The following is a 25112-nucleotide window of genomic DNA, read 5'->3' as shown; positions in this document are numbered from 1 at the left end:
AAATAATCTGTTTGCTTTACCCTAAAGGAAATTCAGCATTTTTCAGTGTTGAGTCCTGGGAGATATTTCTCTGTATACTCCCCATAGCAACAAAATGCTGTTTATGGGTATAGTACTTATCTGGAATGGATGAAGGACTACTTATTGGACAGCTCTTTACAAGACACTTATTAGCTGAAATAAAATTAAGGTCTAGGAAATTTAAAGTTTCCTATGAAGTATATTTTTTTAACAGTAAGAGTTTTAATTCTAATATAACTGAATTATGAAATAGTAAAAGGGGAGAGTGGGTCTTGAAATTTAAAAAGGAAAGTAGCGGTTGTTCAATGACACCTTGGGAAATACAAAGTAGTAAACGGTGTTTGTCAGGAGGAAACAGAGAGAGGAACTCTGTGCAGATAATGGTTCCCTGCAGCCGCTTTAGGACGGGGAGGCACAAGCCAACTCTAGACTAAAAGCAGGAAGGTACTGGTTATTTAGACCTGGATTCATTCCCAGGGTAAATTAGTATGCATGTAACCTAAAATTTTGCAAAATGGATATATGTTCCTAAAACTAACAAGGAAAAGAAAAATCTGAAATGTTCTTAAGAACAGAATGTCTAGTGGTAATAAGTTTTACAACACTCCCACTTTTTTTTTCTTTTACAAAGGCAATAAATGTGAAATGCAGTCAATATTTATTCTAGTGATCTCTGAAATTGCTTCGTTTTATCATGAAGTTTTTCGTAGATATATTAACATCCCCCCCAACTCCACCCACAACTCCTTGCTATAGATTCCTTTTCTAGAAAGGTTTAACTTCCTTCATGCATAGTCCCCACACCCTATGGCTTTTCAGTTCCTGCCTAGAGCAGTTCCCTTCTACACTCAGGAAGTGGATTCAGTAGAATGAGGCGTGCCTCTCCGAAAATGCTGATTGTCTAGCACAGTCCGAATCCTTGTAATGACATAGAAGTTCAAAAACAAGTCAAATATGCAGTAATTAAACATGCTCTGATACACAGAGAACCTGATGAACTATGGACAGAGGTTTGTGACATTGTACAGGAGACAGGAATCAAGACCATCCCCAAGAAAAAGAAATGCAAAAAAGCAAGGTGGCTGTCTGAGAAGGCCTTACAAATAGCTGTGAAAAGAAGAGAAGTGAAAAGCAGGGGAGAAAAGGAAAAATATTCCCATTTGAATGCAGAGTTCCAAAGAATAGCAAGGAGAGATAAGAAAGGCTTCCTCAATGATCAGGCAAAGAAATAGAGGAAAACAATAGAATGGGAAAGACTAGAGATCTCTTCAAGAAAATCAGAGATACCAAGAGAACAATTCATGCAAGTTCAGTTCAGTTCAGTCGCTCAGTTGTGTCCAACTCTTTGCTTCCCTTGTGGCTCAACTGGTAAAGAATCCGCCTGCAATACGGAAGACCTGGGTTCGATCCCTGGGGTGGGAAGATGTCCTGGAGAAGGAAAAGGCTACCCACTCCAGTATTCTGGCCTGGAGAATCCCATGGACTGTATAGAACATGGGGTTGCAAAGAGTCGAATACCAATGAGCGACTTTCACTTTCAGGAGTTTCTCAGGACATAGGACAGTTGGTCATTTCATGCAAAGATGGGCTCAATAAAGGACAGAAATGTTATGGACCTCACAGAAGCAGAAGATATTAAGAAGAGGTGGCAAAAATACACAGAAGAATTGTACAAAAAAGATCTTCATGACCCAGATAATCACAATGGTGATCACTCACCTACAGACAAACATCCTGGAATGTGATGTCAAGTGGGCCTTAGAAAGCATCACTATGAACAAAGCTAGTGGAGGTGATGGAATTCCAGTTGAGCTCTTTCAAATCCTAGAAAATGATGCTGTGAAAGTGCTGCAATCAATGTCAGCAAATTTGGAAAACTCAGCAGTGGCCACAGGATTGGAAAAGGTCAGTTTTCATTCCAATTCTAAAGAAAGGCAATCCCAAAGAATGCTCAAACTACCGCACAATTGCACTCATCTCACATGCTAGTAAAGTAATGCTCAAAATTCTCCAAGCCAGGCTTCAGCAATACGTGAACTGTGAACTTCCAGATGTTCAAGCTAGTTTTAGAAAAGGCAGAGGAACCAGAGATCAAATTGCCAACATCCTATGGATCATGGAAAAAGCAAGAGAGTTCCAGAAAAACATCTATTTCTGCTTTATTGGCTATGCCAAAGCCTTTGACTGTGTGGGTCACAATAAACTGTGGAAAATTCTGAAAGACATGGGAATACCAGACCACCTGACCTGCCTCTTGAGAAACCTGTGTGCAAGTCAGGAAGCAACAGTTAGAACTGGACATAGAACAGACTGGTTCCAAATAGGAAAAGGAGTACGTCAAGACTGTATATTGTCACCCTGCTTATTTAACTTCTATGCAGAGTACATCATGAGAAACGCTGGGCTGGAAGAAGCACAAGATGGAATCAAGATTGCTGGGAGAAATATCAATAACCTCAGATATGCAGATGACACCACCCTTATGGCAGAGAATGAAGAAGAACTAAAAAGCCTCTTGATGAAAGTGAAAGAGGAGAGTGAAAACGTTGGCTTAAATCTCAACATTCAGAAAACTAAGATCATGGCATCTGGTCCCATCACCTCATGGCAAATAGAAGGGGAAACAGTGGAAACAGTGGCTGACTTTATTTTTTGGGCTCCAAAATCACTGCAGATGGTGACTGCAGCCATGAAATTAAAAGATGCTTACTCCTTGGAAGGAAAGTTATGACCAACCTATATAGTATATTAAAAAGCAGAGACATTACTTTGTCAACAAAGGTCTATCCAGTCAAGGCTATGGTTTTTCCAGTGGTCATGTATGGATGTGAGAGTTGGACTCTGAAGAAAGCTGAGCGCCAAAGAATTGATGCTCTTGAACTGTGGTGTTGGAGAAGACTCTTGGGAGTCCCTTGGACTGCAAGGAGATCCAGCCAGTCCATCCTAAAGGAGATCAGTCCTGGGTGTTCATTGGAAGGACTGATGTTGAAGCTGAAACTCCAATACTTTGGCCACCTCATGCGAAGATTTGACTCATTGGAAAAGGCCCTGATGCTGGGAAAGATTGGGGGCAGGAGGAGAAGGGACGACAGAGGATGAGATGGCTGGATGGCATCACTGACTCAATGGACTTGAGTTTGGGTAAACTTCGGGAGTTGGTGATGGACAGGGAGGCCTGGCGTGCTGCGGTCCATGAGGTCGCAAAGAGTCAGACACGACTGAGCGACTGAACTGAAGTGAACTGAAACATGCTGTACTGGGACATATTCATGCAAATTCCTGATTTTAATAATTTCACTGTTTTCTCCAGCTGTTTCAAGGAAGAACTCTGACCTGACTGAAAGCCTAGAGCTGCTCTCTCAGTTCTGTTACTGACTTACTGTGGCGACCTTTACCAGGAAGAAGAACTGCCATTTATTCATCTGTAAAATGAGAAGCTTGGGCTAAAATGCTCTTCAGGTTTCCTAAATCTAAGACTGACTGCTACTTCTAATACCCACTTCATAAAAATGTGAACACCAGCACATCTAAAGCAAGGCAGTGTGAACGCGTAAGGGTGTAACCATAATCTATGTTCAGTCATGTCCAGCTCTTTGTGACCCCATGGACTATAACCCACCAGGCTCCTCTGTCCATGGGATTCTCCAGGCAAGAATACTGGAGTGGGTTGCCGTTCCCTTCTCCAGGGGATCTTCCAGACCCAGGGATCAAACCCGTGTCTCCTGCATTGCCGGGGGATTTTTTTTTTACCACTGAGCCTCCTGCGAAGCCCACCATCACCTGAATCAGTTTTCAGAAAGAAACGCTGAACAGGAGCAGCAAGCATGCACTGGGCTCAGGGCAGTTATGAGATTCCAACTTCCTACAGGAGGGAAGGCGGGGTTGCTGCTGGCTGCGGTCCTCAGGAGTGACCACATCATCGGTTGGCCTCGAGTACAGCCACGGTCATTGATGGACCAGCAGCTGTTGTTTCCTTCCAATTTTATAATGAGGACACTTTGGTAATATGTAATAAAGCTGAAAACACCAAATGCTTATCTCCTGGAATTCAGCAATCTCACCTTAAAGAAAAATTGTGTGCACTTTGCTCCAAAAAGGCAAGTGCAAGAATATTCTTAGCAACGTTGCATTAGAAAGGAGGTCTGGAAACAACCTATATGGCTATGGACAGGAGAACACTGAGTTGCATTCACACAATGAAATATGATACGCCAGTGTATAATGTTTACGTGTTGTGAACAAAGGCAAGTTTCAAAAGAACACATGCGAGGTGACACTCCTGATGCTTGTTCATATTAGTTACACAACGTGAATACCGAGTCAGTATGCAGGGTGACACCAGCAGAGCCGTGGTAATGTTTTAGTTCATTGTTGTGCAGTCGCTAAGTTGTGTCTGACTCTTTTCCATCGTATGGACCACAGCACGCCAGGCTTCTCTGTCCTTCACTTATTTGCTCAAACTCATGTCCATTGAGTCAGTGATGCCATCCAACCATCTCATCCTCTGTCACCCCCTGCTCCTCCTGCCCCCAATCCCTCCCAGCATCAAGGTCTTTTCCAATGAGTCTGCTCTTCACATCAGGTGGCCAAAGTACTGGAGTTTCAGCTTCAGCATCAGTCCTTCCAATGAATATTCAGGACTAATTTTCTTTAGGATGGACTGGTTGGATCTCCTTGCTCTCCAAGGGACTCTTAAGAGTCTTTGCCAACTCCACAGCTCAAAAGCATCAATTCTTCAGCACTCAGCCTTCTTCATGGTTCAACTCTCACATCCATATGTGACTACTGGAAAAACCATAGCTTTGGCTATACAGACCTTTGTTGGAAAAGTGATGCCCTTGCTCTTTAATATTCTGTCTAGGTTTGTCATAGCTTTTCTTCCAAGGTGCAAGGATCTGTTAATAGGTGGCAGGTACAAAGGTAGCCATTGTGCTATTCTTTAAGTATTTTTGTGTGTCTTGAATATTTCATAATGAAGTTAAAACAACTGAAATATTGTTTATCTTTCTTTAGGCTCTCCTGGGGTTTAATCTATGCTGCCTTCATCTTCGTTACTTCCATAATCATCACAGTCATCATAACATCTACTGAAATCATCATCCTGACGGGCTTCACGGTCATATTTACTCTATTTTTCTTGTATGGCTTATCCTTGGTAAGTTCATATGTTTGCTACCATCGTCCCTGCTTTCGGCCTTGGTTACATGTAACAAGAATCAATGTCTGAGCAGGCTACTATAGCCACTTTTTTCATGTTGTGTGTGTGTGTGTTTGCTTGAGAAGTCTTTATGAGTATGAGAAAATGATGTAACCTAAATAAAATTGAAACTCTTTTTTTTTTTGCATAAAGGTCTGAATTAATGAAATGATGCATCAAAAAGAAAGAAAATTGTTTTGACTCTAAAAAATACCTAAGATTTTTATAGATTGATGAGAATGTTCTTAACGGCTGAACCCACCATTTTTCCCCCAAAGATTCCCTATCAGATGGTAGCTTTTGTTATCTTATCTCCTTGTAACCCCCCACCCTGGTCCAACCACCCATGTCACTCTCTCTTCCTTCTCTGAACAGGCTCCTCTGACTTCTTCCACCTTCCAGGGGGTTTTCTGCAAAACACAGTAGACGCTCTGTGTTAATATATTAGTTTAGTTTCTTTCCCTCTTTCCAAGGCTGCAGTTTTATCCTTTTCTCAGCTCTTCCTGCAGGTTTTCCAAGTAGACAAGTGGTTAAGAACCCGCCTGCCAGTACAGGAGACATGGGTTCCATCCCTGGGTCGGAAAGATCCTTTGGAGGAGGGCATGGCAACCCACTCCAGTATTCTTGCCTGGAGAATCCCATGGACAGAGAAGCCTGGCAGGCTACAGTCCACGGGGTCTCAAAGAGTCGGAACAGGACTTAGCCGCTATAGAGCAACAACAGCTCTTCCTGCGGCCTTTCAAGCCCAGCATTTAAGTAGGCAAATAAAGATTCTCCTTACAAGGAGGTTGAGAGAAGCATTGAGCATAATTATCCCTTAATGTTGCTCATCACTGTGTCTGTGGTAAATATTTATGTTATGGTACAAAGGTCCTTATTTTGACCTTTGTCAGTGGTACCACTGACCATCGGTCTGTGTAGTGTCTTGGCTCTTTCAGATCGCTTTGGCCTTCCTGATGACTGTGTTGCTAAAGAAAACCATCCTCACCAGTTTGGTTGTGTTTCTCCTCACCCTCTTCTGGGGGGGTGTGGGATTCACTGCGTTTTACCAACAACTTCCTTCACCTTTGAAGTGGATTTTCAGCATCTGTAGCCCCTTTGCCTTCAGTGCTGGAATTAACCAGGTGAGATCAGAGGTAATCCTAACATTGTCATCATTCCTAAGAACCTGGAAAAGACTCTCTTGAAAAAGAACGGCAACTTAAATTTCTATTATTAAAACATTATATTTTTAAAAATCAATGTTCCCTTCTTATACTGCTTCGATTGCTGTAAAATAAAAAGTTTCCCTAAGAGCTTCATTATGTGGGTTTCTTAGAAAAACTACTTAATAAAGTGGTAGTTCTTGCTGCTACACTGAATTATTTTCAAGTATTTATTATTATTTTTGTTTGAATCTTAGATTATCCACCTGGATTATACTATGAATGGTGTTATTTTTCCTGACACTTCTGGAGACTCATATATAATGATAGTGACTTTCTCCATATTGACTTTCGATGCCCTTTTATACTTGGTGTTGGCATTATACTTTGACAAAATCCTACCCTGTAAGTAACTGCAGTTTTTTCCTACCTCTACTGGTACTGATCACAGTAAAGATGCTTTTCTTAAAGTTATATATTTTAAGAAATAAGGAATGACAAGCATTTCACATCACAGACTGAATGATTTCTTTTTCTCTGCTTCATAGCTTTAACGGTCTAAAGGAATTGCTACCTAAAAATAATTATTCTTCTGAATGTGATATAGTGATACACATTATAAATATGAAATGATGATCATTTTAATGCACATTATAGTTATATTTTAAATAATGTTACATTTTTCAAAGATCACTGAAAGTGTTTTCAAAGAATGATATTAAGGGTTTATATCAGGACAGGTGAAAATAAATTAGTCTTAAGATGGTTTTGGTTAGCATAGGGATATTGCATAGTGAAAGTGCCTCCTAACCTTTGTCATATATTGCTCGTATTTATAGAAATGATCCCCTGGAGGAGGGCATGGCACCCCACTCCAGTATTCTTGCCTGGAAAATCCCATGGATGGAGGAACCTGGCAGGCTACAGTCCATGGGGTTGCAAAGAGTCAGACACGACTGAGTGACTTCACTTTATTACCCAGTTAAAGTTTCTTTATCTTGAAAACAACTAAAAATTTCACATAAGTCTGGAATTCCTACAGACATACTAGAATCAGCATGCTTTTTTCCCTTGCATGATCCTATTTATATATTTTATTTTTTATGTTTCTTCCACTTTGACTGGATTTAAATTTGTTCTTTATATTCCTGTGTATTTATTTGTATGTATGTCTGTCTCTTTATCACTTCTGGTTAATATCTGAAGACCGTTAGTAGTAACAAATGCTATTCCATTTTTTAAAATCTAGAGAATGACCATATGTTCATCCTGAACAAATTAATTTCTCCAAGTACTTTTCATTCATGTACCATATAGATTTCAGTATCTTGCTCAATCATACTTTTGAATCACATGATTTCTTAAGTTCACAAACATATTTAAAATTATTTTTATGTGCCATGTTAAGGCTTTTCCTGCTCAATATGTGATTTAATCATTATTCTAAACAACTTTTAGGAAGCACTTTATTCAAGTCTTTAATTTATATTTTATCAAGGTTTCTATTATATTGTTTACTTGTCATAATAATATGTTGTTTCTTTTTCATTTTCATTATTTCTTTCACTCTCAAGATTTCTTCTCGATAATAGGGAGTTAGAAAGCAATTTAGTTATGATGCTTAAAAGTCCGAGACATTCTGCACTGTTCTAAAGAAGGCTTGTGTGCTCATTGTTTTCATGGTACTAAACAAATGTTTTATCACCTCTTGATTAATTAGATGGAAATGAGTCCCATTATTCGCCATTATTTTTCCTGAACTCATCATGTTGTTTCCAACACCGGAGGACTGGTAGTCATGTCGCCGAGATAGACGTGGACCCTGAGCCCCTCTCCGATGATTACTGTGAGCCCATGGCTCCAGAATTCCACGGGAGAGAAGCCATCAGGTAGTCACACGTATCCTGATACCTGGGTGCAAGGAAATGAGTCTATTTAAAAAGTTTATTAAGTGTAGCTGGCTTATAGTGTCCTATTGATTTCTGCTGCGCAGTCAGGGGGTTCAGTTATATATCCTTGTCCACGGCGGTTTATCACAGGATCCTGAATAGAGTGCCCCGTTCTGCATAGTAGGACCTTGCTGTTTATCCGTTCTGTTTGTGATAGTTTGCCTCTGCTAACCGCAAACTCCCAGCCCTTCCCACCCCTCCTCCTCGGCAGCCACCGTCTGCTTCTGTCTGTGAGTCTGTCTCTGTTTGTGGGTTTGTTCACTTGGGTCATGTGGGAGGTTCCCCACGTAAGTGACGCCATGTGGTGTTTGTCTTTCTGCCTTACTGCACGTAGCCTGATCATTGCTAGCTGCATCCCTGCTGCTGCAGATGGCAGGCATTCCATTCTCTCTTAGGGACGAGTAATGTCCCACGTGAACGTACCACAGCTTCACCCACGCATCCGTCGATGCACATTGAGGTGTTTCCATGGCTTGCCTGTTGTAAACAGTGCTGCTCTGAACACTGGGGTGCATGTATCCTTTTAGATTAGGGTTTTCTCTGGATATATGCCCAGGAATGGGATTACTGGGTCATATGGCGACTCTATTTTTAGTTTATTGAGGAATCTCCATACTGTTGAGGGCTTCCCAGTGGCTCAGATGGTAAAGAGTCTGCCTGCAATGTGGGAGACCCGGGTTCAGTCCCTGGGTCGGAAAGATCCCCTGGAGAAGGAAATGGCAACCCACTCCAGTATTCTTGCCTGGAGAATCCCATGGACAGAGGAGCCTGGCAGGCTACAGTCCATGGGGTCGCAAAGAGTCAGACACGACTGAGCGACTTCACTTTCACTTCCCATACTGTTTTCCATAGTGGCCAAAATAAATGAAATATTAACCAATGGCAGCGGGTGAACCTGAAGCAGAATATTAAAGAGCAGGTTTGTAAACGTCGCTTTGAGCTCCTCCACTATCGTCACCTACAGTGTCTCCTACGATCGTGAGAGTCCCGTCTGCTCAGCACCGTGCAGTGTGGCCGCCTCACCCTCTGTCTAGTCTCCCCCCGCTTCTGTCCGCCCCCGCCTCTGTGTTTCTGCTGGTCTTAGGATCTCTGAATCCTTTTCTCTGTACTTTTGACCGGCTTCTACTGTCAAATGGAAGAAGTAAGAAATTTGGAATCAGCGTGTCTGCTCCAAACATTGTGGTTTGTCATCTTGAAATCCAAAAACAATCAGCTTTTCCCAAGTGGAAGTTTATATATTAAAATAAAATGCTGAAGTCCCTCGCCCCTGGGGTCCCACTATACCCAGAAAGGCAGAAATAAAGTATCCTCTTGGATTCAGCAGCTTTGACGCCTTTTCTTTTAAATCTCCAGACTCTTTGCTCTACCCTGCCACCGCCAGCATCCTGGTTGATAAACGTCCTTCCCTTTATTCTCGTTCAGGGTCAGAAAGGAGGGTGAAGCTTCCCTTTGAACTCGAAGATGCATTGTATGTGGTCTTATATGGTCCTGACATGGCTCATTTGTCTGAACTTGATTCTTGCTTTGCCCTGTATCTGTCTCCTTTGAAATTTTAGTGTGTGTTCAAGCTTGGTGATCACGGATCTAGAAGTGTGTCTGTGTGTGTGTGTATTTGATGAAACAATCCCAGGTGACACAGTGCTAAAGAATCCGCCTGCCAATGCAGGCGATAAAAGGGACGCGGGTTTGATCCCTGGGTCAGGACGGTCCTCTGGAGGAGGAAATGGCAACACATCCAGTATTCTCACCTGGAGAATTACATGGGCAGAGAAGCCTGGCGGGCTACGTCCATGGGGCTGCAAAGATCGGACACGCCTGAGCACACACACACATTTATTTGGCTGCCTTGGGTCTTGGCTGTGGCTTGCAGGATCTTTCTGACCTTCTTTGATGCATGTGGGATCTATTGCTGTGGCGCGTGAACCCTTGGATGCGGCTGTGGGATCTAGTTCACTGACCAGGGATCGAACCCAGGCCCCCTGCATTGGAAACCTGGAGTCTTACCCACTGGAACACCAGTGCACGCTCAGTCGCTAGGTCACATCTGACTCTGCACTCCCGTGGACTGTGGCCCCCCAGGCTTCTCTCTCACCCTAACTGTAACTTTCTAAAGGGGCTCTTTCATTTTCCCCCTCAGGGGAAGCGTTTAGTCAGAAATAAGTCTTGGTCTTCCTGAGTAGACTGTTACGTCTTCTTTTTTCACATAAAGCTGGCTGCCTCTCTAACTCAAGTCATTCGTGATCTGCACAATTTTTACTTTTCTACTGGGTACCTAAGCACCCATTTTTTTTTCATTTCAGAATCAGAAATGTTAAAAAAGTATATAAAGAAAAGACTGGAAAAGGGGAAGTATTGAAAGGTAAAGAAAAACTTTCATTGTTTCATTGACTTCTTAAAAAATGGAAAAAGTTCAGTGTAAAAAATTACAGATTATAGATAAGCAAAACAGAAAACGATACAAACAACCTACCTCCGCTACCTAGAAATTCACCACGATTAAGAACTGGACGTAAAAATCCTTCCAGATGTTTCATGGATCTACTTATCTACAAAAATGGAAGCATACACAGAAAAATGCTACTTCATTTTTAAAGATGAATTTGCTATTAGCAATATTTTATTATATTTGCACTATAAGGAAAGAATGTCTAGACTTAAAATGGATAAATTTTTATACTAGTCAGGGAATATTCATAGTTTATATGTATTGGCAAGATTAGCATAAGACGAATAACACCTTTGTTGTTGTTGTTGTTTGGTTGCTAAGTCTGACTCTTTGTGACCCCATGGACTGTATCCCACCAGGCTCCTCTGTCCATGGAATTTCCCAGGCTAGAAGACTGGAGTGGGTTGCCATTCCCTTCTCCAGGGCATCTTCCCGACTCAGGGATTGAACCTGGGTCTCCTGCACTGCAGGCAGATTCTTTACTATCTGAGCCACAAGCCAGTATCCTACAATAACCATAGTTTATAATTGCTAGTGAACTGATGTATTTGAAACCGAGTATTCTCACAAATGTATTTTTCTATGACAAACGTTTAAGCAAGCATCAAAGTTAGTGGTGACATTTCATAGAGGACAGCTTGCTGTATGGATGATTATTTTTAGGAGGAATATATTTTTGAAGGGACAGAAGCCTTAACAGCTAAAAACGGAAGAGCCGTCAACCCTCCCAAGGTTGCGAGTTCTTGGTCCACTTTGCTTACGTTACATTTATTTTCTAACAAATGCAGATCCCTCAGGTCTCATCCTTTGAGAGTATGTCTTCCCTTTGAGAATTTAATGTACTTGTGTAAACGTGTTGGGTTTTTTCCTACTTGGTGAAAACTGTTATTATTTATATTCCCTTCTGCACCTTTTAAAAATGTCTCCTTATATTATGCATTTAAGATGGATAAATGGAAAGACCCCCACATGTGTTTCTTCCTGACAGTTGAAGTTTATTTTTATCCAATACCATCTAGACATGTGGTTTCTTTTTTAAATTATAGCCAAAGACACATTAAAGTATTTTTAAATATTTCAATTTTCAGAGCTCAGTATGAACCACTTTTGCCCTCATCAATATGTCTAAATGTTCCAACTTCTGCAAGGATTTGTTCTATTTTTAAAAGTAGCAGAACCTTAAAAAATTTTAAAGCAGCAAACATCCATAGGTGTAAAAATATATGAAACAAGCCCCTGGAGTTGCTCTTCGGGAAGTAAAGACGGTAGCTGTCCCTCTTGTCTTTCTCCCCCGGAGGCAGCGGGTTCCTGCGGCCGCTGGGAACACCTATGAAAACATGCCCTTGACGTAGCTTGTCAGCAGTGAAGGCAGGGAGGCCTGGCCTGCTGCAGTTCACGGGGTCGCAAGGAGGCAGACACGGCTTAGCGACTGAACGACAGCCGCAGTCTAATAGCTGAATAGTTAAATGGCATTCCCTTCTGTGGATACCGTGGCTTACTTAACTCACATACTAGTGTATGAAATTCGCTTTGTTTTCAGGTTTTTCACCATCCTAAAAACACTGCAGTGAACATTCTTGCTCAGTCTTTGTAAAACTAATAACTTCCTGAATAAAAATTTCTAGAAACAGAATTATTCAAATGGGTCCATAATTTTAAGATTCTTGGTTCATGTACCAAATCATTTCCTTCCAAGATTATAAAAATTCATACTCCCACAAGCAGTTATGAACAACAAAAATAATAGTAGCCACAAATACTCAAGGTTTATTGAGTACCTAGTGTGTGCTGAGAGCAACGCTCAGTGACAAGCCTGGACTTTTTCCTTTAACCCATAAGATCCTCACTTCTCTTCCACTTTACATGTGAGAAAACTGAGGCTTCCGTTTCTTTTTTCAGATCATATGTATAATTTTCAAGATAACTAGCGTCACTTTTATCCTTGAAAACACTGCTCTTTCCCCTTTAAAAACAGCAAGCGTAAGATGTGTTAATGTGATTCTTTAGTTTTCTCAATAGTGTTTATTAATTAACTCATCTTTTTGACAGATTCGAAAGCTTGTTTCATTGATTTTAATTTCTTATCTTGACTTTGGTCCATTTTAGATTTCTTTCTGATTCTATTGGTCAGTGTATTCTGGACCAATAATATATTATTTTGTTAATTATATTTTCTCCACTGGTATAACTGTATTACTAATATTTTAATTATTATGGTTCTCAAATATATTTTAATATCTTGCAGCCAAGACTGATCTCTTACTATTCTGTAGATTTTCTTAATCATTTGAGTTTATTTTTCCAATGACCTTTAGAATCTTTTAGTCAATTTGCAAGTGAGGGTTTAATGGATTAGATTACAACAGGAAGAATTTTGTCTTATAATTACTTTTACTAGTATATTTAATAGTTGAGTAAACTGGCCTTATAAAGTTTTGTCTATCATCCAGATAGAAAATAGATGAACTGAAATTTTGGTCCAGTCATTAAATTCAATATTACTAGAAAGCAGGTCACTTATTTTAATTGAAAGAACTTGATCATTTAGATATAATGTTTTACAAGATTCTAAAGAATTTCATCTTGCTGTGTTCAACAACTTTCTGTAATGAAGTTTGGATTTCACATGGTGGTAAAGCAAATAAAGAAAAAATAATATCTCAAAGAATTTTTAGTTAAATGATTTTTCTATTGACATGAAAACACAACACTTTTAACAAAAGAATAGAAAAATGGGGTTAGGGCAAAATACAGATTTTTGGTGAATGTGTTTTAAAAGATAATTAATGCCATGAAAAAGGTTTATGATTAAATATTTGAAAAGGCAGCCTATAAAAAAATAGAGTACAGCCAAAGTTTATAAATATATTTACATATTCATATGTGCAAATATGCACATGATGCAAGTGTATTATAATGTGGCTATTTGGAATTATGGTTGATTTTTATCTTAAGTGATTGTATTTATTTCTCAAATATTCTACAGTAAAGGTGTTATTTTAGCAACCAGGAAAATACTGAATATAATGTATTTTAAACTATTGAAATGCTTCAAATACACAATTAAAATAAATTGTTCTGTTTTTAGAAACGACCCTATCTATTGCCCTCTTATTTATAATGCTGATGTTTTATTCTGAAAATAGGCTTGTTCTTGGACATCTATGAAGGTCAGATCACAGCAATTCTGGGTCACAGTGGGGCTGGCAAATCGGCGTTGCTGAGCACCCTTAGTGGGTTGTCTGTTCCGACAGAAGGTGGGCAAAAGATACTTCCCAGAGGCAAGAAGCCCGATCGCAGAATGAGGCCATGTGTGCCTTACTTGTTTTCAGGTTTAAATTTAACTGCTTAGAGGAAATAATGTTCGCTTATCTAAAGCTGTTTCCCAGAACTACACGATTTTATATATATGTTCTATTTCCCAAGTTTTCATGAAAATCCTGGTCCTCATTGCTATGTGATATTTCAGGGGAGATATTGTGTATACACTAATCTCAACATCTATTTACGCTGAGAGTAGTTAGTGGTTGTTAATAAATTATAAAGTCATCATTTTAGATAATAATTCTGAATATATGCCAATATTTTCCTAAATAAGATCTACAGACATTAATAAAATGTATTATCTCACCAATGTTAAATTATTTTTAACTTCTATTCTTAGGATCAGTTACCATCTATAATAAAAATCCCTCCGAAATGCAAGACTTGGAGGAAATCCGAAAGATAACTGGTGTTTGTCCTCAATTCAATGTTCAGTTTGACACGCTCACTGTGAAGGAAAACCTCAGGCTGTTTGCAAAAATAAAAGGGATTCGGCCAAAGGACGTGGAACAAGAGGTACACGGGTGTGCTCAGATTCTCTGAACTGCGGAACATTTGCCAATTTAAACCAGTGATTCACTGCTCTGCCATAAATGAAATGCATGCAATGAGGTCCTTTAAAATATATATATATATATACATATATATATATATATATGGGCTTCCCTGGTGGCTCAGCTGGTAAAGAATCCACCTGCAATGTGGGAGACCTGGGTTTGATCCCTGGGTTGGGAAGATCCCCTGGAGAAGGGAATGGCTACCGATTCCATATACTGCTCTAATGGATGGTCAAAATGCCATAATATGAATCATGTTGGATTTAAAGTTTTGTATATTTCTTGTCTAGGTACAAAGAGTTTTACTGGAACTGGACATACAGAACATTCAGGATAATCTTGCTACACTTTTAAGTGAAGGTCAGAAAAGAAAGCTGACCATTGGGATTGCCCTTTTAGGAGAGCCTCAAGTAAGTGAAATCATACATGAGGAGGATTGCAGAGTGAGCATCAGGACGAGGTCCAGCTCGTGTGTGTGTGTGTGTGTGTGTGTGTGTGATAAAAGCATTTTACTGTATACAGATGATTCCTCCTCCTCCTCCTCCTTCCTCCTCTTCCTCTCCTCCTTCTTGGAATGTAACTGACCTACAGCACTGTGTGACTTCCAGCTGCACAGCGTAGTGATTTAACATTTCTATGCGTTACAAAAGGACCACCACGATAAATCTAGCTACCGTCTGTCACTGTGCAAAGTAATTGAAGTATTACTGACTCTATTCCCCATGCCACACACTTTGACAGGGCTTATTTACTTTGTAACTGGAGGTTGCTGCCTCTTAATCTCCCTCCCCTATTTCACTCATCCTCCCACCCCCCTCCCTTCCGGCAACCACTCTTTCTTCTCTCTACCTGTGATTTGGTTTCTGTTTTGTTCTGTTCGCCAGTTTGCTTTGATTTTTAGATTCCGCACGTAAATGAGATCATGCAGCATCTGTCTTTCTCTCTCTGACTTCTGCTTAGCATAATACCCTCTAGGTCTATCTCTGTTGTCACAGATGCAAATGTTCATTCTACGTTTGACTGAGTAATAGTCCACTATATATATATATATATATATATATATCCCACATCTTCTTTATCCATTCATTTATTTATGGACATTTAAGTGGCTTCCATATCTTGGCTACTATAAATAACACTGCAGTAAACATAAGGATGCTTGTGTCTTTTTGAATTAGTGTTTTGGGTTTTTTTTTTTTTTTAATACAGGAGTAAAATTTCTGGATTGTATGGTAGTTCTATTTTTAATTTCAGCTTTTAAGGAAACCCCATACTGTTTTCCATAGTGACTGCACCAATGTACATACATTCCCAGTAACAGTGCACAAGGGTCCTATTTTTCCCACATCCTTACCAGTATTTGTTATTCATTGTCTTTTGGATAATAGCCATTCAGACAGGTGTGAGTGATATCTCCTTGTGGTTTTCATGTGCCTTTTTTTCCCTGATGGTTTGTGATGTTGAGTAGCTCATGTGTCTGTTGGCTATAAATATGTCTTCTTTGAAAAATGTCTGTTCAGATCCCTTGACCATTTTGTAATCAGGTTATTTTTTTTATATAGAATCATGTGAGTCCTTTGTATATTTTGGATGTTAACTCCTTATTGGTCAAATCATTTACAAGTATCTCCTCCCACTTGGTAGGCAGCCTTTTGGGATTGTTGATAGTTTCCTTCCCTCTGCAAAAACTTTTTATTTTGTTTTTATAGTTATTTCAGTTATCTATTTTATCTTAGAATTTATTCTTATTTACTTTTTAATTTTTTGGCCACATCACATGGCCTGTGGGAGCTTGGTTCCCAACCAGGGATCAGACCTGTGCCCCCTGCATTGGAAACGTGAAGACTTAACCACTGGAATGCCAGGGAAGGCCCTGTAAAAGCTTTTGAGCTTGATGTAGTCCCATTCATTTACTTTTGCTTTTGCTTCCCTTGCCTGAGGAGACATAACCAAAAAAATACTGCTAAGACCAATGTCAAAGAACGAAGCTCTTCTTTTACCCCTGAAAGTGGTCGAGTTTTCATTATAACGTATCCAGAGGAGCATACTATGTGTAACCATGAGTGTTAGTCTGCTGGATACAAGTGGTGGACAGTCATTATTTGGCACGGTTTTTATTGATTCCCATGCTCTACCGTGGAGACAGTTAACAAGGACGAGAGAAACAGTGTATGTATCTTCATCCACTGTAGGTTTTGCTATTAGATGAGCCAACTGCGGGACTGGATCCTTTCTCAAGACAAAGAATATGGAACTTCCTCCGGGAGCGCAAAGCAGACCGTGTGATCCTCTTGAGTACCAACCTGACGGATGAAGTGGACATCCTGGCTGGTAACTGTCACTTTTATCTCAGTTTGACGGTGAAGAATTTGGGAGACATTGATTCCCAGGGCAAGATTCCTGCTCTCTTTCCCTCAGTGATTGCACAGGAATCCGGGGGATGACTGCCATCTAGTCCCACCGTAGAACTCCTCACCAGCTCTGCATGTGCTGGACTGTGAGCCCTAATGAAAAACCATGCTGACAGCTTTTCAGATCAGCTCTTGATTAATTTCAGCATCCCAGTCTTCTTTCATGTCTATTTGGTTGAAAAATGTCCACTCATTTTTTATCATCCAGAATAGAAAATACGCTCATGGAGTTTATTTATTTATTTTTTTCAAGAAGTATCAGAAGCCACTGAATGCAGAAGTGGAATGCAGAAGCTCATTTTTTTTTATTAATTTAATTTTTAAACTTTTTATCTTCTATTGGAGTATAGTTGATGAGCAGTTTTCCAATAGTTCCAGTTGCACAGCAGAGAAATTCAGCTAAACAGTTCAGTTCAGTCATTCAGTCGTGTCCAACTTTTTGCGACTCTGTGGACTGCAGCATGCCAGGCCTCCCTGCCCATCACCAACTCCTGGAGCTTACTCAGAGTCATGTCCATTGAGTTGGTGATGCCATCGAACGATCTCATCCTCTGTCATCCCCATCTCCTCCCGCCTTCAATCTTTCCAGCATCAGGGTCTTTTCTAATGAGTCAGCTCTTTGCATCAGGTGGCCAAAGTATTGGAGTTTCAGCTTCAGCATCAGTCCTTCCAATGAATAGTCAGGACTGATCTCCTTTAGGATGGACTGGTTGGATCTCCCTGCAGTCCAAGGGACTCTTAAGAGTCTTCTCCAACACCGCAGTTCAAAACATACACATTTATCCATTCTCCCATGCAGAAGCTCATTTTATTTACTTTAAACTTTATTTTATACACAATAACTTTTAAATTTTTTTAAACATTGAAATCATTTTGTGTTGGGGTATAGTCGATTAACAATGTTGCGATAGTTTCAGGTGAATAGCAAAGGGTCTCAGCCATAGGTATCCATGTATCCTTTCTCCCCCAGACCCCACTCCCTTCCAGGCTGGCAGAAGCTCATTTTAAATGCATCCATTTTAGTGCATGTTTCATGTTTTTAAAAGCCCATGAGATGGAGTTAGGCTCCCACAGGACACTTCTTCCTTGGAAATCTGAGTCCTGGCACCCCCCCCCATGTTTTCCACACAGTGAAGCGATGACGACCCCATCTTCCCTCTCTCACTCCTTTCTGCTCAGATAGGAAAGTGATCCTGTCCAACGGGAAGCTGAAGTGTGTGGGCTCCTCTGTCTTTCTGAAGCGAAGATGGGGTCTCGGCTATCACCTGAGGTAAAGGACCCGGGGTGGCCTGGCTCTGTAGACGCATCGTCAGTGACGGCCTGCGCCAGAGGTGGCCGCTCCGGGAGAGACTCGGTCTCACGCTTCAGCTCGCTCAGCTGGGACGGTCCGCGTCTGCCACGCGCTCCTCTGGATTCTTGGCTCCTGCATCCTCACCAGCACGGAGGACGGGGCAGATTTCACAGGGAGAAGCCCTGGCGGGCTAATGACCGCCTCCCGGATCCCCGTCCAGGCTGAGGTCCTGTGTGGTCTGACCTCCCGGACCCCTGTCCAGGCTGAGGCCTTGGGTGGTCTGACAGGCCTCGCCCTTTTCCTGCCCTGAATCTCCTCAGCTGACCCATGCACTACTCCGGTAGATGGCCACCCTTTCACAGGACAGGAAGTCAAGTCCTTCCAGAAGCTCCCATCAACAGGGAGTAAGTCTGGAGACAAAGAGTGGAGGACGGTGTCTAACCAGCAAGTGTGTCCAGGCCAAACCAATACTTTTTGGAGAAAACCTTGATGATCAAACAAAACATGGCTGAAGGGCAGATTTCCCTATTAGACACTAATTTTCTAACATCTGCACAGTATGGTAGTAATTATTTTCCCTAAGAAATCTCTTCTGCCTAATGATCTTGCCTGCCTCTGTTTCTCTTCATACTTGATATATCATTTTAATTGCATTATTTATTTTTGTGTACTTGCAGTTGTTTTGAGCTGATTCATCTTCTCTGTCCAGATCCTAAGATTTTCCAAACTGATGACATGGTTGTTATTGTTATTATTTCCTCATTTGTTTGCTCCCTAGAGCCAAGTAAAGTAATACATAAGAGCTAGAAATCCAATAAGAGCTGTTTTTGTGGCAGCGGCAGGGAAAACACAAATGAACTGTCTTTCCCTTTACATGTTAGTTTGTGCAGAAGTGAAATGTGTGACCCAGAGAAAATAACATCCCTCATCAATCACCACATCCCTGATGCTAAATTGAAAATGGAAAGCAAAGAAAAGCTTGTGTATACATTGCCTGCGGAAAGGACAAATAAATTTCCAGGTAATTTAAGTATAAGTATGAGGGGATGAGCTTGGGAACAAGTGTTCACACCATTATTACAGCTTTCATATGTGGTGGGTTTGGATTTCGTTTGGGGTCGGGTTTCTTAAGGAGCTGAAGCTGAGATGAGAACTTCCAAGTGGAGCTGTCCAACGGCTAAGGGTATAGTTGGTTATGGGATACAGGAATTCAGAGAGCAGAGTGAGAGCTGAATCTGGGAATCACTGATTCAGTGATTCAGGTTGAATCAATTGAACCTGGGTATTAGATGGGGATGCAAGGGATTGGATTAATGAGAAGGTGACATAGGACTGAACCCTCAGGAGAGAGTGGAGGACGGGTCAGAGGGCGGTGGAAATCAGGAGCCCCCGGGGCAGTTCAAGGAGAAACAAGAGAGTCTGTTTTTATTAACTCAAGGAAGAAAATGTTTCTAGAAGGAGGGTGTAGTCAACGGCTTTGACTGTCACTAAATTTTAAAAAGAGAGAAACCAAGTTAAAAGAATAAAAACAAACAACTCCCCACCCCCCACCAAGAAAATGTATTCATTGAATTAAGAAGAAAATTGGAATCACTGATGCTTGAAAACAGTAGCTTCTGGGCGGGCGGCGGCGGGGGTATAAGGGTAGCATTTGGGTTTGTGTAGGTTATGTGTGAATAGGATGTGACTAATGAAAGACAGCAAAAGAGACAAATCTTTGGAGTAGCGTATGCATTTGTGTGGGAGGAGGAGAGTGTTCCTTTGTTTTGCTGTTGCTTGTTGCATGCACGCACACACGTCTTTGTTCAATGGGTGACCTTACAGCATTTTGGCGTGTGATTTGGGGTGACCCGGTACTTGCAGAAGTTAATGATGCAGGAGAGAAAAGGAAGAGGTAATTCTGGGAGGTCCTTGAGAGTCCCAAAGGGGAAGGAGTTCAGGACCCAAATCAAAGAGGTGATCTTGGGTGAGAGGAGCTGCAGACCATCCAGAAGGAGAGTCAGGAATGGAGGTAGAAGCACATGGTGATTTGTGGGGCAACGGTGATTTGTGGGATGATGGTGATTTGTGGGGTGACGGTGATTTGTGGGGTGATGGTGATTTGTGGGGCGATGGTGATTTGTGGGGTCATGGTGATTTGTGGGGCGATGGTGATTTGTGGGGTCATGGTGATTTGTGGGGCGATGGTGATTTGTGGGGTGATGGTGATTTGTGGGGCAACGGTGATTTGTGGGGTGACGGTGATTTGTGGGGTGATGGTGATTTGTGGGGCGATGGTGATTTGTGGGGCGATGGTGATATGTGGGGTGATGGTGATTTGTGGGGCAATGGTGATATGTGGGGCAATGGTGATTTGTGGGGCGATGCTGATTTGTGGGGCGATGCTGATTTGTGGGGCGATGGTGATTTGTGGGGTGATGGTGATATGTGGGGTGATGGTGATTTGTGGGGTGATGGTGATTTGTGGGGCGACGGTGATTTGTGGGGCAATGGATGATTTGTGGGGTGACAGTGATTTGTGGGGCGATGGTAGAAGGTGGTGCTCTCTCTGCTCATCTTTCCTCAAAGAAGTTTGCAGGCGCATCGTGAGCTATAGGCAGACGATGGATGCAGAGGGTTTGTGCACTGGGGGGAGGCCTCCCTCTTCAGGTCACTGAGGGAGTGCACCCGGGTGAAATTTTGCCTCCAAAGACGTGACCTATACAACATTCGGCATCATCATTCAGATAGGTGTCCATTCACTAGGCTTAGTTGTCAATGTGGTATTTCAGATGTCTCTGTCCCCTCCTGTTGCCTTAGACCTTTTCAGTGACCTTGATGAGGGTTGCGGCCCGGGTGTGATGAGTTATGAGGTTTCCACGTCGACTCTGAATGAAGTCTTCGTGAAACTGGAAGGGAACTCGACGAGTGAGCAAGGTACATCCGTTCGTATACGTCACGGAAGACCAATTTCCAAATGGTCATGTGTCAGCTTAGAGTCTAGAGTGTCTTTTGTGTGGCTCTCAGCAAGGAACGAGACACATTCCAGATCTGATAGTGCTGTTTGGGAAGGGCGGTCAGCCTGTTCCTCACGTCGTCACTAGGACTAAACCCAAGTCCCTTCTTGGTGCATCTCAGACTTCCCTTCAGAAGCGATTCACTTCCTCTTTAAGCTGCTGTCTCCTCTCCCAAAGAATCCCTGCTTGCTGGATGCTCTGACGGTGTCAGAGACTCTCCATCAGGGTCATGAAGTCTGAGTAGATGTTTCTTGTCAAGACTGCCTTTACCTTGCTCATTTGCAGACTGAGCCCTTAATGGGGAAAAGGATTCAATAATCTCCTCAGGTGTGTTTTGGTGGTGGTGGTTTAGTCACTAAGTCATGCCCGACTGTTTGTGACCCCATGGACTTTATGCAGCCCTCCAGGCTCCTCTGTCCGTGGGGTTTCCCAGGCAGGAACACTGGAATGGGTTGTCATTTCCTTCTCCAGGGGATCTTCCCAACCCAGGGATTGAACCCTGGGTTCAATCAATGGAGCTCTCACATTGACAGACAGATTCCTTACCACTGAGCCACCAGGGAAGCCCAGCATGTGTTTTAATGGATGATGATTTTTAAAAGCTGTCATTTTGCAACCTTTATGGCAGACACTTTGATCGACGTGTGGCTATATTGCAGTTACCTTTCTATAATAACCTTTATGGGCTTTCCAGGTGGCTCAGTGGTAAAGAATCCTCCTGCAGTGCAGGATGTGTGGGTTCAGTCCTGGTCGGGAAGATCCCCTGGAGAAGAGACTGGCAACCCGCTCCAGTATTCTTGCCCGGGAAATCCCATGGACAGAGGAGCCTGGCGGGCTAGAGTCCACGGGGTTGCAAAGAGTCAGACAGGACTGAGCGACTAACAAACAACAAAATAACCTTTGTAACAAACACCATGGGCGCACTTTTACACCTGAGAAAATCAGGCCGAACAGCAGTTAAATGATTTGTCCCAAATCATGCTGCTTGTACGGCATGTATCTGGGGATCAGGTACAGATCTGGTGGTTTCAGATCTGACGACTTTTCCACATAGAATTTTAAGTAGACATTTAGGCATCCATGATTGGGTGTTCCTGTGGAAGAAATTTCTTGAAATCCCTCAGAATATTGTCACATATGGGCCCTTCTCTGTCTTTTCAAAGACAGGGCGTACTGTGATCATCTTTCCTGAGTTCCACGTTTGGTATGAATTCACCTCATTTTCCCCCACTGAGTTTATTGAATGCGGGCATCACGCACATAGTTTGTTCCCGGCCTTCTTTGCTTTGTAACCAGGAACATTCTAAAACAGTGTTTAATATTGTTACAAAGAGAAAGCTGTGATGCCCATGATGCTGTTAGTAATGTGTGTGTGTTCTGTGTGTGCGTGTGTGTAGATTTTGAACAAGCAGAGATGAGCAGGGACACGGGACAGCTACATGAAATGGATCCACCTTGCCCTTCTCCCCCTGAGATGCAGAAGGCTGTGAGCGTCGCGGGCCTCTGGAGGCTGCAGTTCTGGGCGATGGCGCGGCTCCGCTTCTTACAGTTAAGACGAGGAAAGAAAGGGCTTCTGACCCTGTGAGTATCAGGGCATGCTGCTTCTTAGACAGTGAGTGTCCTGAGCGGGTTAAACTGGAGTGAATCTGAAACTAGAATACAGTGATATACTCCTCAGCCATAAAAAACTAAATAATGTCATTTACAGCAACAGATGAACCTAGGGATTGTTGTAGTGGGGGAAGAAAATGAAAGACAAATATACCATATTGTGTACATGTGGAATCTTCTAAAAAGGTACAAATGAACTTACTTACAAAGCAGAAGCAGAGTCACAGAAGTAGGAAACAGGCTTACAGTTGGCAAAGCAGGAAGGCTGGGGGCGGCGGGTAAACGGGAGCTTGGGAGGGACACACACACTGCTACATAGAAAGTAGGAACTAGTGAGGACTCCTGTGAGGCACAGGGCCCCCACTCTGTAATGACCTGTGTTGGAAAAGGACTTTTCAAAGAACAAACATTGTTATTGTGGATCTAAAAAAGACAAAAGCAGACAAGCAAACAAAAAACCTGGAACATAGTGCCCCCCAGCAGCATTCCTGCCAGAGGAGGAATAAATGTAGCGTTTGATTGTACCAACAGTGGGAACACCAGATGTTAGGGCTTGAGCAGCCTTCTCCACACGTCTGTTTAATTTTCATAGTTTAGCCTGTGTTTGTATCGCAGTGCCAGGCTTCCCTGGGGGTTCAGCAGTTAAGAACCCGCCTGCCAATGCAACAGACACGGGTTCAGTCCCTGGGTTAGGAAGATCCCCTGGAGGAAGGCATAGCAACCCACTCCAGTACTCTTGCCTGGAGAATCCCATGGACAGAGGAGTCTGGTGGGCTACAGTCCATGGGGTCTCAGAGAGTCAGATACGACTTAGGACTGAGCATGCGCCCACGCATGGCATGTGAAGGTATGACTTTCAAAATTTTAGCACCAATTATAGATGGCACTCAACAAATACTTGTGAAACATCTGGCTGAATAAATAACACTGTTCTGTCACAGTGGCATTCATGTGGTAATATTTCTTTATTGATAGACTGTTCGTGTTTGGAATTGCTATGTTCCCTTTGATTGTGGAAAGCATACTCTACGCATTGGTGAATGAAACCTCTGACTGGGAGTTTACGCCTGAGTTGTATTTCCTCTCTCCGGGACGGCTTCCCCAGGACCCCCGTACCAGCCTACTGATCATCAACAACACAGGTAAACAGAGAAACAAAATTTAAATCCAGAAAAAAGTGATTTTTATTGTTAAATAGCACAGATAGGGGGAAGCAAATTACGAGAGAGTAAAATGTGTATTTTAAACCTCACTTATGGAAAAGAACCTGCGAGGGGCGATGCATGTCTGTGTGACTTTGGAGCTGCTGGGACAGCCGGAAGGAGCCTGAGTCCCCGTGTAACCCATCTGACCCGTCAGCTGATCCTCAGCTCTTCTGTGAGATGGAGACGGACTTCTGCACTCACAGAACCACTCTGTTCTCAGTCTCTGCATCACAGCAGCCTAACCTACACCATAAACGTTATACACGCCGCTTGATAATGTGAAGACGGCATCTTTATATACCCTATGCCCCTCCAACAAAATCTAGGAAGATTCTTTATGACTGATTAGAACCCATGATCTTGTTACCCTAAATGATGGGCGATTGGTTTTGCCTAACTGTTTATTTCAGGCTTCTTCGGTGGCTCAGTGGTAAAGCATAAGATTTGATAACAGAAGATAGTGGAAAGGCTTCTCTTTTATGGGCCAGTACTATTATTATTTTGATGCCCACAGAGACATGCCTTTACATGGTATTCTATAAATCTTGATTTTAAATTGTGTGTCTGGTTTATTTTTAAAAATTGTCACACATGTTCTTACTTTCTATGGCCTTCTTTTCTGGATTTCATGCTAGAATCAGATATTGAAGATTTTATACAGTCACTGAAGCATCAAAATATACTTTTGGAGGTAGATGACTTTGAAAATAGAAATGGCACTGAAGATCCCTCTTACAATGGGGCCATCATCGTTTCTGGTAAACGAAAGGTATGCTTGCCACTTGCCTCTTGTGTTTGCTTTTATGAAAAAAATTTAAAGGCTACATTTTAACTGATTTAAACACTGTGAAAAGTCAACCAAGTATATAGTGACGACTCAAAAACACGTGGGGTTATCATTGAATTAACCGTGACGTTTAAATAAATTGTAAAACATTTTTATCTTAAATTTTGAATTA

At 41.9% G+C, this 25112-nt stretch overlaps 1 protein-coding gene across 9 annotated transcripts in view; it reads left to right on the top strand.

Moving 5' to 3' along the window:
• Positions 1-25112, top strand: part of ABCA6 (ATP binding cassette subfamily A member 6) — a 60879-nt gene that overhangs the window by 10877 nt on the left and 24890 nt on the right. For all 9 annotated transcript variants that reach the window (XR_006265690.1, XM_043447792.1, XM_043448187.1 and 6 more), the window contains 15 exons: positions 5035-5176; positions 6157-6342; positions 6621-6768; positions 8084-8252; positions 10613-10671; positions 13905-14015; positions 14423-14598; positions 14930-15049; positions 16832-16970; positions 18230-18320; positions 19223-19362; positions 21141-21257; positions 22735-22918; positions 23924-24090; positions 24789-24922. Coding sequence is in view for 8 of the 9 variants with exons in the window: in XM_043447792.1 (XP_043303727.1) it covers positions 5035-5176; positions 6157-6342; positions 6621-6768; positions 8084-8252; positions 10613-10671; positions 13905-14015; positions 14423-14598; positions 14930-15049; positions 16832-16970; positions 18230-18320; positions 19223-19362; positions 21141-21257; positions 22735-22918; positions 23924-24090; positions 24789-24922 (2083 nt within the window). In the remaining variant the exon portion in view is untranslated. The remainder of the gene's footprint in view (positions 1-5034; positions 5177-6156; positions 6343-6620; positions 6769-8083; positions 8253-10612; positions 10672-13904; positions 14016-14422; positions 14599-14929; positions 15050-16831; positions 16971-18229; positions 18321-19222; positions 19363-21140; positions 21258-22734; positions 22919-23923; positions 24091-24788; positions 24923-25112) is intronic.

Source organism: Cervus canadensis, chromosome 1, assembly GCF_019320065.1.
Source record: "Cervus canadensis isolate Bull #8, Minnesota chromosome 1, ASM1932006v1, whole genome shotgun sequence".
Classification (NCBI taxonomy): Eukaryota; Metazoa; Chordata; class Mammalia; order Artiodactyla; family Cervidae; genus Cervus; species Cervus canadensis.
Note: the sequence above shows the minus strand (reverse complement) of the source record. Positions and strands in the feature narration are given on the sequence as shown.